Source organism: Erythranthe guttata, chromosome 6 (genome assembly GCF_056151865.1).
Source record: "Erythranthe guttata isolate IM_541 chromosome 6, IM_541, whole genome shotgun sequence".
NCBI lineage: Eukaryota > Viridiplantae > Streptophyta > Magnoliopsida > Lamiales > Phrymaceae > Erythranthe > Erythranthe guttata.
This window is the reverse complement of record NC_142538.1, coordinates 6,707,012-6,722,506: the sequence shown is the minus strand read 5'-3', so window position 1 is coordinate 6,722,506 and position 15,495 is coordinate 6,707,012. Positions and strand designations below refer to the sequence as shown.

The window sequence follows — 15,495 nt, the reverse complement described above, 5'->3', positions numbered from 1 at the left end:
CTAGTTTTCAGACATTTGACCTTAACAACGTTTGATCTAATTCTGAAAATTACAAAAAAATCACTCCATTTTAAATAATTATTGCAAAAAATAAATTGTGGTTGGCGTCGTGGACTATGTTTTCTCGTTTTCTTGAATTTTTTCTTTTATTATTTTTTTTAATAATTATTTAAACTAGGAGATGTGGCGTTTTGTAATTATATATCTTAGATCAAACGGTGTTAATGTCAAATATGTGACAACTAACAGTTAGGGCCACATTGAGACAACTTTTCAAGTGCACAGGGACAAATCTATGCAAGAAGGGGGTAATCTGATATCGAGCCAAAATACATGGAGGAAAGTAAAATTTACCTTAGAATATATAGTATCATAAGTTGCAAAACCAAAGTTAAAATATTTTTTCTATTGTTTACTATATAAATTATGAACTATTCATGTTGACTAAATAAATCTAATAATTAAAATTAATAATGAAATATTTAATAATTCATTTAATTTCAAGTTAATTTCATGGAAGTTTCTTAGATGCCATATATAGTAAAGGGTGTGACGTGCTTAATCTGAAGATTTTTTGTTGCGTATGAAAAATCTTAATAATTGAACAATTGGGGAATTATTTACCAATAAAAGAACAATAACTGATTTTGATGACGTGGAGTAAGATGGTACACAAGATTTGGCAGAGCGGTTTTACTTTTGAACAAACAAAATCAAAAATCAAAGTCAAAGGATGATGACGTGGCATTAATTACATAAAATCTATTTATTTCCTCTTTCGTCTTCCTTCCATTTTTTTTTAGCTTCTTCATCACTCTCCATCCACCACCACTACCACCGCCGGCGCCGCCACCCCACCACCGCCGCACATCGCTAAAACCACCACACAAATACACACAAGCAGCAAAATACAATGAAAAAAAAAATAAAAAATAATCAAATTAAAAATTCAAGATCACTTCTCTCTTGATTATTGATATCCTGACATATATATATATATAATTAAACACGTTTCATCACATTGACCAGTTCCTCTTCAAGCTTGGTTAGATCAATATTGCTTGTGAAATCATTTTCCTGCAATTACAGAAATAATTAGCTAATAAATCATATAAATATTTCAAGAATATATATATATATATATATATATATATATATATAATATCAAAACCCTCGTTCTAATTAATATTCAAATTAACCAATCACCTCAATCTGAATTTTATGGAGGAACAGTTTATCCACTCTAGTAGAAACAAAGCTGATTACATTCAAACCTCTCTGAAGCAATTTGTCGAACACCTTCGATGGCGAAAAACTCCCCTTATCGATACTACTACTGCTGATTAAAATCTCAACTATTCCACCATTGCTGCAAAGATTTATCTTCACACAGAAAGTAGGTGAAGAATTTGCAGCTTCAACGATAACACGATCTTCTCTTGTTTCAGATACATTATTCGACAATTTATTCAACTCGTCTCTCTTTTTTCGCATTTCTTCGATTTTCTTTTGCATATGTTTTATGTAATTCACAGCCTGGTGCATGTGATCTGATACTGCTCTCTTTCCCTAAATAAATAAATAAAAAACACACACACACAAGAAAATGCTATATCTTTTTAAGTATAACTTTTTAAATATCCAAATTAAAAATTGAAAAAAGAAAAAAAAAATAATTAATGAATTAACCTTGACGTATTCGAGAGGAAGAAGGGATCGAAGGGAAGCGTAAAGGAGAGACATTTCTTGCCTTCGTTGCCTTTCGATATCTCTATGCGCACTTTTCTTCGACTCGACGACATTGTTGTTTTCTTCAAGTACTGCAGCGGTGGTGTTTACTTCAGTCGCGTAGTCTGCAAGCAGCTCTTCGAGTATTTTATCTTGCTCGTCGGAAATTAATATTGAAGGCCCCTCATTAAATAACACCACCCCGCCATTATCGTTTTGTGAATGAAACATCTAAACCAGACCAGATCAAAAAACCAAAAAAAAAATAAAAAAAATCACAGAAGCTTAGAGATAGATCAAGATCCTTAATTAAGATTTCTTGTTGCATTCAAATAAAAAGGGATATATGTATTTATGCGTTTTTTTTTTATGACGGAAAATAAAACCCTAGCCATTGAATTATTTGCTGAAGTTTTTTTTTTTTTTCTTGAAAAGTGAGCTTATGCAGAATTGAAGGTAGTGAGATTCATACATAAATAGTGAAAACCAACAGCCATTAAACCAACAGTGAAAACCAAATCTAGTAGGGCACATTTTTATTTATATATATATATTTTAATCCAAATGGAGATATAAAGTTGATTTTTATTGCATTATTATTTATGAGAGTTCGAATAATAGTAGTGTTGATTAGTAGCGTCTCACGAGAATCCGATAATTTTTTTTGAAAAAATAGGGATAAATTGTTTTAATCCAATAGTTTGTGTTCGTTTCGGGAGTTATTTTGATTTTATTTTGAGAAAATATGTTTTTAGGAAATAATTTGAGAATTAAAGTAATTTTTGTTTACATTTTGAGATGAACAAAAGATATATATAGCGTTAGACATATCATGTTTAAATGTGTTAGATAAAGTGTATTTTAATTTATATGAAGAATATATATGAAAAAGTCATGTCTGAGGTGAGGGAAAGTTTTGAATTGTTGTGAATTTTTTTTTTTGTAAATTTTAACAAAAATAAATTCATTTCCAAGAAAGAATAAAAATGAGATGAAAATCGAACTTTTGAAGAAGGTGTAGTAGCAAAATTATAAATAATTTATACTTTAATGAACTTTTGAAGACTTGTCTTTTCATTTATTGTATCTATATGATATTATTTTTCATAAAAAAATATTTTCGTAAAATAATAGTACTCACAATACAGTAATTAATTTTATTTTATTATTAAACTTATTATATGGGTTCAAGGGGTCTTATTGCACTTGTAAATTTGTAATATAGTCTTATTCGTAAGAGCTGCAAAATAATTTTTTTTTTTTTTTTTTTTTTTGTAATTCAAACATAAAGGTTAATTACAGTGTGTATGATTGGGACCCTAAAGATTTATTAGATCTTAATGAAAAGTAACAAATGGCATTTTTTTATAATTTCTACCATTGTTATGACAGTTACGTTTCATTTGTTTATTTGTTAATCCAATGGTTAAAACTTAAACACGTTGTTTCCGAGCAAATCATGCGCTAATTAGTCTCTTTAACAACGTGTAATCTTTGTGGTTTTATTCAATGATTTTAGTCATTTTCCACTAATAAGATCAAAATGTAGCTAAATCAAGCTATTAACAATTTTCTAAGCTCACTATCCAATCTATAACTAAGCTTTGTAGCTAATTAAGTTCTCTCTAATTAAATATAATAATTAAACTTTTTATCTAAATTATCAATTATCTTTTTATTGTTTGTGTGGGTGTACGTACTTCTTGGTGTGTATATATATATATATATATATATATATATATATATATATATATATATATATATATATATATATATATATATATATATATATATATATATATATATATATATATATATATATATATATATATATATATATATATATATATATATATATGTGTGTGTGTGTGGATTTATTTTTTGGTGTATTTTTTTATGCAAGTGTAAAAGGAAGAGAGAGAGAGCGACTTTAAGCAAACAAAAAGAAGAAGAAAAGGACTTGATCAAACAAAAAATGAGTGTGAAGGACTTTTAATTACCACATTTTCCATTCCTATAATGTGCTTATAAAAATCATTATGGTAAGAAAATGAACAAGTATATCATCAAATATATGTAATAAAATATGAAACAAATTTATTTATGGTCAGTGGGGTTGTCAATCGGGCCATGTGAGCCGAGTTTAGGTTGGTTCACTCTCATATATCATCAGGCCTCGTGACTATAGGCTCAAATTTGTGTCATGTAACTTTTTTGGCTTCAGAATAAATCGAGTTTAATAAAATGGCTCAAACTCGACTAAACTCACTAAAAATCACGCGCGACTCATAAATAATCAGGTCGAGCCATCGAACTTTGGTTAGGCCCACCTCAATTGTCGATCCTGACTGTCAGTAATCACATTAATTAAATACAAGTTACAAATTTAATCATAGGTTTACACCGTCCTACACCAAGTAGCAGAAAACCTATTGCTAACTGACATGTTATATATACCAATAGGCATATATATTACATCCAATATGTACCCGATCATTGTTTTTCAATATTATTCAATTGTACAACCTTTTTATTTTTTAATCCATTTCAACTGTACTACCTAATACAATAAAAAGTTTAATCTGAAATGAAAATTGTGTGTAATGTACTATTGTAATTAATTGCCAAATCAGGTTAATACAGTCCCAATTCCCAAGTAGGGGTCGGCCACGCTATGATTTAATTTCTAGCAATTTGAAAGCTTATCGTCACAATAAAATAATAAAAAATAGTAGCGTTGAAAGTGTATTATAGTTAATGCAAGTGGCAAAATAATTTTAGTTGTTGCATATAAAACACTTGAAAAACATGTGATACATAAACACACGGAGACAGGTTAATTATAGGCATAGGGTTTGTTTGACTGCTAACAAGTGGCTCGGTACCTTCGAGAAACGTGATTCTCAGCAGGCTAACAATGCGTGACAAACTCGACTTATTGATCGTTGGCGAGATAATTTGAACTTGGGTCCATTCGCACAAGTTCACTTTCTGCTACCGCCGTGGGTCAGCCCTTCGGGGCTAGTTTTGTAGTATTATTAAATAGTCAAATACACTTATAAGCTAAAAAATGAAATTAATATTATCATAGCATGTACGTTGTAGAAGATATCAACCCAGGGGATGTGATATTTTGAAAAAACTTAAATCTTAATTAAGCCATATAATTAACTGTTTTTTTAGCACTAAATGTGGTGTATATAGCGTATACATTCTGGTAATGCTGGATGATAATTGATATATATATATATATATATATATATATATATATATATATATATATATATATATATATACACTCATTATGATGATAAAACCCCGATTTTACAAGTACAAAATTAAACTGATTGATTTTCGATCAAAAGTACTAATGCTTATATTATAAATTCCTTCCGATCCACAGTTCAATAGAACGCTTGGATTTTATATTGCTACTTTCTTCGCACCATCTTATAATCAAGGACCTACAAAAATTAAAATTACTAATGAAATCAAGAATCCGATAAATAATATATGTATGTAACGAATTAATTTGATATATACCTCGGATTGGATCGTGTAGTAACCTTTCATCGAATTTTGTGAAACTACACGAGACAATCTTTTTTTTCTTCACCTGATCAACTTGATCTTCAATAATATTTTTTTCGGTATTTTTCCGTTTTCGTTATCTCCCAAGTCGATACATTTCGATGGCGAAATTTGATTGAACCCGACATCCCATATTGTTGCGAGTTCTGGAAAATTGAGGATTCCGAGATCGTCTTATTGCTGCAAGAATGAGAAAAAAAAGGTGAGAATATATATTAGGTTTAGTGTGATCGTGAGATCTTTTAATGGGTACTTAGTTTGACTAAATAGTTGGACTTAGTTTGATGTTTGGTATTCCCAATTTATGCTTGGTCGATCCGTCAAAATTATATAATCATGGCTTATTTTTCCTTATCTTACCTTTTAGTGAGTTCTTTTTATTAGACTGTCGCAAACTTCAATAAAATAATTAGGTTTTATTAGATTATTTAATCTTATATTGGTTACTATTATCTTGCCAACAAAAAAGGGACTTATTTTATTAAATTGAAAATCTCGATGTAATTTAGAAAGTAATCCAATATTATATAGATGTCTTTACAAATAAGCCCATTAATGGATACTTATTCATAAAGAGATCAAGACAAAAAACTATTTTACCAATAAGTCCACACATGGTTCAGATTTTTGTAAATGACTAAAATAACCCCTCATACTTTAATATGCTCCAATTTCATCCTTAACTTTATTTAACCTCAATTTGACCCCAAACTTCACAAATTATTCAATTTTGACCCAAAACTTTTTTTTTTCAAAAAAAAAAATTTCCCGCCAGATTCCGGCGTTGACTTTTCAATTTTATTTTTTTTTCTTCCGGATTTTTTTGCCGGTCTCCGGCGTTGACTTTTTCGATTTTTTTTTCTTTGTTTCTTTCTGTAACTTTTTTTTCGTTTAAACAACAATATTGCTGTCATTGACAGTAATATTAACTATCTTACTGTTAAACACAGTAAAATTAACTAAACTACAGTTTAACACAGTAATATTGCTATATTAAACTCTAGCACAGTAATATTAACAAAACAAAACTCATTATTATTGTGTAAGTAATATTACTATGTTGACCGTTCAACAAATGTAAACATAATAAAAAAAACCAAAAGAATTAATATTACTGTGAGTGACAGTAATATTACTATAACAACAGTAATATTACCGTCAACCACAGTAATATTACAATAATAGACAGTAATATTATTACGTTACTCCGTGAATAACTCAAACAAACAAAAAATCCAAACAAAATAATAATATTGATGTGATTGACAGCAATATTACTATAACAACAGTAATATTACCGTCAACCACAATAATATTATTGTGTTTACAGTAATATTACAATAATAGACAGTAATATTATTACGTTACTCCGTGAATAACTCAAACAAAACAAAAATCCCAAAAAAATAATAATATTGATGTTGTTGACAGTAATATTATTGTGTTTACAGTTATTTTACTGTCAACGACAGTAATATAATTACGTTGACTTGTCAACAAATCAAACAAAATAAAAAAACAATAAAAAATAAAAAATAATAATATTACATTAATTTACTGTCAACGGCAGCACAATTACATAAATGTATTGTCAACAGCAGTACAATTACGTTAATTAACTATCATTGACAGTATAATTACGTTAATTTACTGTTAGTGACAGCACAATTACGGTCAACGTTTAGCGGCGGACGTAGAAAAACAAAAACAAACAAACCAAAAAAAAACACTTAAAAAACACTAAAAAAAAGTCAACGCCGGAGACTGCCGGAAACCGGCGAAAAAATCCGGAAGAAGGGGAAAAAAAAAAAAAAAAAAAAAAAAAAAGTCAACGCCGGAGACCGGCGTTGACCGCCGGTCAACACCGAAAACCGGCGAAAAAATCCGAAAGAAAAAAAAATAAAAAAAAATTGAAAAGTCAACGCCGGAAAAAAAAATTGAAAACCAGCAAAAAAAAAATGGGGTCAAAATTGAATAATTTGTGAAATTTGGGGTTAAATTGAGATTAAATTAAGTTAATGATGAAATTGTAGCATATTAAATTATGGTCCAAAAAAAAGTCAAAATTGAATTTTTGTGGTTAAAATTGGATTTTTGTGGACAAAATTGATAAATTGGGGTTACAATTAAGAATTGGGTATAAATGGTTGAGGGTAATATTGTGATATACATTAATGTTTCCTTTAGTTATAATAAATATTAAATGGATGAGCTTATTGGTGAAAGAGATGTAACCCCTAAACCTAGAATAATAAACATGCTTGGTTGGGGACTTATGCATAAAAACCCCTATTATATATTTAGGTCTCGTTTGATTGGCAAGATAAGATTAACCATGATAAGATTAAATAGTCTAATGAAACCAAATTATTTTATTGGAGTTCGCAACATCCAACAAAAATAACACATTACAAGGCAAGATAAGCCATGATTATTTAATTTTAGCGGGTCAACCCCACAATTTATTGGCGGTATCAAATATCAAATTAAGTCCAACTATTTAGTTAATCTTGGCTTATCTATAATAACTAGTAATTCACCCGTGCGATGCACGTGCGATGCACGTGATCAATTTTCTTTTTAAATTTATTTTGAATAAAATAAAACGAACGAAAACTTTGAACGGTTGACATACATGTGAATAATACCAAAAAAAAAAAAAATTGTGTTGAATCATAATATACATTTGTTTGTGATTTACCTTCATATTCGCTGAAAATATTTTATGAACACAACATTGCTCGTAATTTTAGTTATATCGCCCGATTCCGAGTTGATATATATCTTTATCTAAAATCTACTTTTAACTCTGGACATTGCGGCGTATAATTGCCTATGCCACCCTAATATTAACACTAATATTACATTAACAACAACTACTACTAATACTAAAACCAATATTGATAATAGTAATACAAATACTAATATTAATACTAAAACCTACACTAATAATACTTATATTAATATTAATCCTAATATTAATCCTAATATTAATACGATGATTAATACTAATAGTCTAATACTAATATTTAATGTTTAAACTAATACACCAATACTAATATTAATACTAATACTAATAATAATACTAATACTAATACTAATAGTACTACTAATACTAATACTAATACTAATACTAATACTAATGCTAATGCTAATGCTAATGTTAATGCTAATACGCAAAGACTAATATGAATTTGAATACTACTAATAATACTAATAATGATAATAATTATAATGATAATAATATTGATATTGATATTGATACTGGTTCAGATAATGATACTCATATTAACATTGATACTAATATTAATACACATACTGATACACATACACATATTGATATTGATATTGATACTGATACCGATACCGATAATGATATTAATATTCATACTAATACTATTATTAATACTAATACCAATATTAATGTGCATACCAGTAGTCATACCAATACTCATATAGATATTGATACTGATACTGATACACATACTCATACTGATACTGATACTGATGTTATTGATAATGATACTAAAACTGATAGTGATACTGATACTAATATTGATATTTATACTAATACTGATACTGATACTAATACTAATATCATACTAATACTAATACTAATACTAATACTAATACTAATACTAATACTGATACCGATACTGATACACATACTCATACTCATACTCATACTCATACGTAAGTAATGTTGACATAATTATAAATTAAACGTTTAAATTTAGTAATTTTGCCGTATAATGATATTAATGATTATTTTTTTACTGTTAGTTGAATAAAATTATTATTATTTGTAACAAATTAAAAGAAGATACATAAAACATGTGTCAAATTTAGGTACTACCAAATGTCAAAAATATAGTTTTCATTTAAACTTTATATAGAATCATATCAATTAATATCCATTATTAATTTCTTTTTGTCTCTAATTCTTCTCTATATATGATCAACAATAAAAATAAGTTTACGATTTATATACTTAAACATAAATTAAATAGCAAAAGGAAATTGCTAAAGGAAAAGAAAAAAGAAGATTGACACATATAATAGAAAGTAAATAGCAAATTATGAAACAAAAATCTGGAAATACGCTTTTCCATAATTGTTGCTAACAAAAATTAATTATCATTTCTACAATGTTATAAATGATTTTATTTTATTTTGTCCTCACAAATGAGTTGATATTTATAAGTTTCTATATGTAAATAATTGAATACACATGACAATAAATATAAGTTACCCAAATTTGAATTTGAATTTGACATTGTTTGAAAATAAATAAGAATCTGGAAAAAAAGAAAAAAAAAAAAGTAACCAGGGAGAAAACCCGGAAGAAATAATTGGTAAATAAAAGTCAAAGAGTTTCTATAAATGGACAAAATTCTTTGAAATCTTGGCACGTAAATATGTAATAAATGAAAATTTAGTATTATATAATAAATACATATCCAGATTTTAAATATGCAATATACACACTTTTTTTTTTACATTAATAATAAAAAATATAAATTTCATAACATATTTAAATTAAAATAAATTTTATTTCCATTTAAACATATAAGTCTAAAATATACTACATTTGCAAGAAATTAAAATAAATGCAAATTAAAATGATATCAAAATATATGAAATGATGGACTTTTAATTGATTGATAAAATACAGTTGATATAACCCATATCAATCAATGATATGATCTATATTTAATCATTTCCATGTAGCTTGATAAATTAATTGGTTGATAAGTTCATTTGAATTATTAATAATTTGTAAAAATATTATCCGAACATTGAAAATGTTAAAACAATATTGTAGTTTTAATTGTGATGTACTAATTTAAGACGATAAATATTCAAATATAATTAAATTAAAAAATATAAATTTTCAAATTTTATACAAATATCCAAAAATGTTTAAAATAATTAAAACGAAATGAATATTTTTTTTCAAATCATTCAAATACACTAAAATTTCATAAATTAGTCAAATGTATATTTAAATTACAAAATTATTAACATAACTATTTAGTTAAAAATTTAAATAAAAATAATACTAAAAAAAGAATCAAAATATTACATTTTTCAGAAAATTAAAATTATAAATAAGATAATAGATTTCGAATTTATAGAATATAAAATTTTGAAATAATATATATATACATGTGGTAAATATTTAAATGAGTGTAGAAATGTTAAATATGTAATAACTTAAATACGTACCAAAATCAAAATGTCAACTAATCAATTGAGGAATACACGTCATCAATTGAACTCCAACTAAGCAATTTGGAGATAGACATTTGTCACATGTCTTTCATAGAGGCCATAGATTGTCTTTTTATATTATATATTATGTAAGATGGTAAATACAGTTTTATTTACAATATAATAAAAATAAACAAATAAACATGATCCAAATTTATTGAAATAAAATCATAGAAACTAATATGAACGTACAAATTAATAATAATGTATGTACATATGAATAAAATAGATAAAAATAAGCATTATAAATGGACAAAAAAGTTAATATTGTTACAAAAATATGTAAACGCTAAATAATCTATTACATGCTCAATCAAGTTCATTAATCTCAATTTCTTTTTCATCGAAACCAATGTTACAATCATCTCACGTATAATCAAAAGATGGAAATGCATAACTATTTTTTTCTAAATCATCCTTACAATATACGCGGATCATATTTATGCGTGTTATACAACGTCGCATGGCTTCTCCTTTGCTAATGTCGCCGCGTATAACACAAACGATGCTATCCATGGATCTGCAAAAACAGAAAAAAGCAAAACAAACATAAGATTGTTATATGTACACATACATAATAAATGAATAACATCATAAATATTCAACGACAAATAAATGCTTCAAGCGAACACATCGATAAATACTAATTGCATTATGAATTTACAAAACAAAAGGAATAAAAAAAGAGTTTTTGGATGAAGACCTTAGTTTAGCATGATTATAACAAAATATGTAGATGAAGAGTGAGATGAATGAGTTGGGGTTGAGATTGGAGGTATTTATACTTAATTTTCACTCACTAAATAAGTAAATAAAACAATTTTAAGGAAATCATATATTGTTTATATTAGTTAATGTATATATAAATGCATATATATTAAAATATGTATACATATATTTCACCATATTTGGACATAATTAAAATAAATGTAAATTGATTTAGTAAAATAAAAAAAATAGACATGATTGACAACATATCCGGTGATTGATTTTATTTGATCCAAATTCACATAACTTATTAATAATTAATAATTAAAAGTCAAACTTTACATAAATTAAAATTAATTATGGTGATATTATTTCCATAAGTTATATTATATAATTGATATGATATTGATGATATATATGATGTATATATAAATGATATAGATAATAAATGCATATCCGAATTTTAATAAAAATCAAAATATATGAAATACACACACCGATTTTTTTTCTTTTTTTCTTTTTTCGTATTATAGTAATAAAAATATAAATTTCATAATATCTTAAACAAAATATTAATTAAATTCAAAATTTTAAAAATCCAAGTCCATAAATATATTATATTTGTAAAAGGAAATAAAATAAATCTAAATTAGTGTGACACCAAAATATACGGAATGTCTACTTTTAATTAATTGATTAATATGATTGATATAATCTATACCAATCAATAATATAGTTTATATATAATTATTTCCATGTATATTGATAAATTAATTTATTAATATATTCATTTGAATTATTTATTAATATTAATTAAAATTATAAAGAATTATGTATATATATTACTGTCAAAAATTATATATATATATATAATGGGGTCAAAATGGGAGATGAAGTTTCTTGTTTGTATATTCTCTCTTTATATATTATTAAGCTACAATGTACATTAATCCATAGAACATTTTTGTTAGATGAAAATTATGAATTTAACAAAATATATATGTCTGTGCTTAACAAATGAACAAAGTTAAACAATATATGAATTCATTTGAATCAATCAGGCAATATATATTTACAATTTGTTTGTAAAACACAAAAATGAATACAAAATGCACATAATCGAAAAATTAATATATTGGTCATAACAGCTTGATATAAGAAAATAATCTATATTCAATTTTTTGTCTTTTACAGTACTCTATGCAAAAAAATATATTATTGGATACATCATACTTCATATGCTTTAAGTACGTAAATATTCTTTTTGCATAATTTGCACAAATTGGTAATGTTCTACAAAAGAAATAAGAAATAAAACAAAAACAATGAACAACAAAAAAATAAAATAATGACAATATAATATAGTGAATAAAAATGAAAATATAAGAAAAAATGAAAATAAAACAAAAATTGGTAAGAATCACACTGGAACAAAAAAAGAGCGAATATAGTGAATAAAAATGGAAGTATAAGAAAAATGTGATAGGAAAAAAATAATGGAAGTTCGCATACGTTTAAAAAAATAAAGACGTAAATAAGAAATAAAAGAATTATAACGAAAAAACGAATATTAAGGAATAAAAATAATGCTGCAAAAAAAAATATTAACAAAAAAAATGAAAGAATATTAATGAAACAAAGAATCCAAAAACAAAAATTTGTTGTTACATTTTATACACTTATTTATTGTATAAAGCGTAGCAACGAATATTAATGAAACCAAAACATCAAGAAGAACATAATACATTAAATTCCAATTTGCAAAAGATTATGTAGAATAGAAAAAAAAAATCAAAGGAAGAGGAAAGGTTGAATAAAAAAAGAAAAGAAAGTGAAACGTTTCTCTTATTGTACGTAGGGTTGTGAAAAATGGATGAGACCAATGTGATATTTATAGGGTTAGAATATGCGGTAAGAAGATTTTTTGGGTTTTGTAAAAATAGTAGTAAATTATATTTTTAATTAATGATTGATATATTGATTAGATATTAATCCTTAAATTCACATTGTTACCATAATTTAATAATCAATATTTAATATGGATATATAATTACATACACGGATTCTGTGGATCTAAATGAATTAAAAGAAAAAGTATTATAAAATTATTAAGACATGCACCGGAAAAAAATATAACATTAATCTAGATAAAAAAAAATGATTAATTGTTATTGAAAAAATTATTAATCGAGATGATATGTAGTATTTATGGCCAAAATATTCATTGGAAGAAAACTGATCAAGAAAAAATAACATTAATCATTAATTTTATCAAACATAATTAAGAAAGGTTAAAAATTTCGAAACAATTAAAGCAGCCATTTAATTATGGCAAATAAATAAAATAAATATGTGCAATCAAAGCAATTCTACGAATTAATTGTTATGTATGTATGGAAACAATAATTATGGATTGATTGTCAAGCAATAACCAAAAAATGAAGCACTCAACTTAATAAAATATTATGGTAAAAACTAAAATAATAAAAGATAAAGAAATATCGTTGCAAGAAAACTATTATTGTCAAAACATTTATTAGTGTGATAAATTATTATTATTCTTTTTTCTTTTTTTTTTTTTTTGTAAAATCGGGTTTTTCATATCGAAGAAAATGAAAAAAATGTAATAAATAAATTGTTTTTTGAAATAAGGTAAACTAATAAATATGACAAAATTTAATAATGATTAATCAGGGAAATAAGTCCACAAATAAAAGAAATGAAAAAATTTGGGATCAAAATTAAAGATGTTAAAAACTTCAATTGTGTATTCTCCCTTTATATATTATATAGATATAGATAGATTATATAAATTGATATAATCTATATCAATCAATGATATAGTTTATATATAATTATTTCCATGTATACTGATAAATTAATTTATTAATATATTAATTTGAATTATATTAATTAAAATTAGAAATATATATATATATATATATATATAAAAACTAATATATATATATATATATATATATAATATATATATATATATATATATATATATATATATATATATATATATATATATATATATATATATATATATTAGTTTTTATATATATTAATTTATTAATATATTCATTTTATACAGATATCCCAATTTTTTTTATTGAATGGATATTCGAATAAAATATTTTTTTTCTGAAAATTATTTGAATATTCGTAAAAAAATTGAGTATCGTGAATTTTTTCAATAAATGTATTTTGAAATACTCAAAATATAAATAATGTTTTTTTTATTTCGAATTTATGAAATATTAACTTTGGAAATAATATATATACATGTGGTAATTGTTTAAATGAGTGTATAAATGTTAAATAGGAAATAACTTAGATACATACCAAAATAAAATTGACAACTCACCAATTGAAAAATCCACCTCATCAATTGAACTCCAACTAAGCAATTTTGATAAATGACATCATCATTTGCCACATGTCAATCATTGAGGGCATAGATTCTCTTTTTATATTATATATAGATAATTGTAGACAGCTTGACCCTAATCATTCAGTAAGCTTAAAGTTGTCATGTAGATTCTTTAAAAAAATTATTATATAATGGTATGTCTAATAATAATAATAATAATAATAATAATAATAATAATAATAATAATAATAATAATAATATAATCAATTGGTAACTATTTTAAATAGTTGTTATTTTAAATGTATTTATTATTGTACTATCTCCAAATATGAATAATTGATATAATATAATCATGCATTTGTTTCCCTATTTAGTACATATGTGCTCCACATAAACATTGGCCATAAGTGTGCATGGGCCATAAGTTATAAATACATACAACTCTTTCTCATAAAAAAAAAATACATACAACTCTCTCTCTCTCTCTCTCTCTCTCACACACACACACACACATACACACATATAATATATATTATAGGTATCCATGATTTGTGGAGCAGTTGACTAAAGACACCATTAGTGAGATTTTGAAGATATATATATGCAACATTTCCTGTCCAGATAATGTCCCATGCGTTGGTAATATTGTTGCTAAGCCAGGTGTATTTTTAAATTGCTTATAATAAAAAAAAATCATATTATATATGTTTTTTAATCCATAAACAACCCATGTATGTATATCTTCTTCACCAGGTAAGATAATATATAAAATGCATTGAAAGTACCCCAGATAATTAATATCTTATATATGAAGATTT

The 15,495-nt window shown here is 25.1% G+C and overlaps 1 protein-coding gene across 1 annotated transcript; it reads right to left on the bottom strand.

Moving 5' to 3' along the window:
• Positions 1–804: 804 nt before the first annotated feature.
• Positions 805–2,203, bottom strand: LOC105960261 (transcription factor bHLH36). Its single transcript, XM_012984427.2, has 3 exons — positions 1,690–2,203; positions 1,207–1,569; positions 805–1,077 (listed from the first exon to the last, which is right to left on the bottom strand). Exons 1-3 carry the CDS (start codon positions 1,957–1,959, stop codon positions 1,003–1,005), a joined length of 708 nt encoding a protein of 235 aa, XP_012839881.2. The 5' UTR covers positions 1,960–2,203; the 3' UTR covers positions 805–1,002.
• Between the last annotated feature and the right edge of the window lie 13,292 nt (positions 2,204–15,495).

Bases quoted from the DNA above. Each gene is read 5' to 3' on its own strand.
- LOC105960261 (XM_012984427.2), bottom strand. From the start codon at position 1,959: ATGTTTCATTCACAAAACGATAATGGCGGGGTGGTGTTATTTAATGAG. The intron at 1,570-1,689 runs GTTAATTCATTA...TTATTTATTTAG, and splicing joins TTCCTCTCGAATACGTCAAG to GGAAAGAGAGCAGTATCAGA. The intron at 1,078-1,206 runs GTGATTGGTTAA...CTGTAATTGCAG, and splicing joins TCCATAAAATTCAGATTGAG to GAAAATGATTTCACAAGCAA.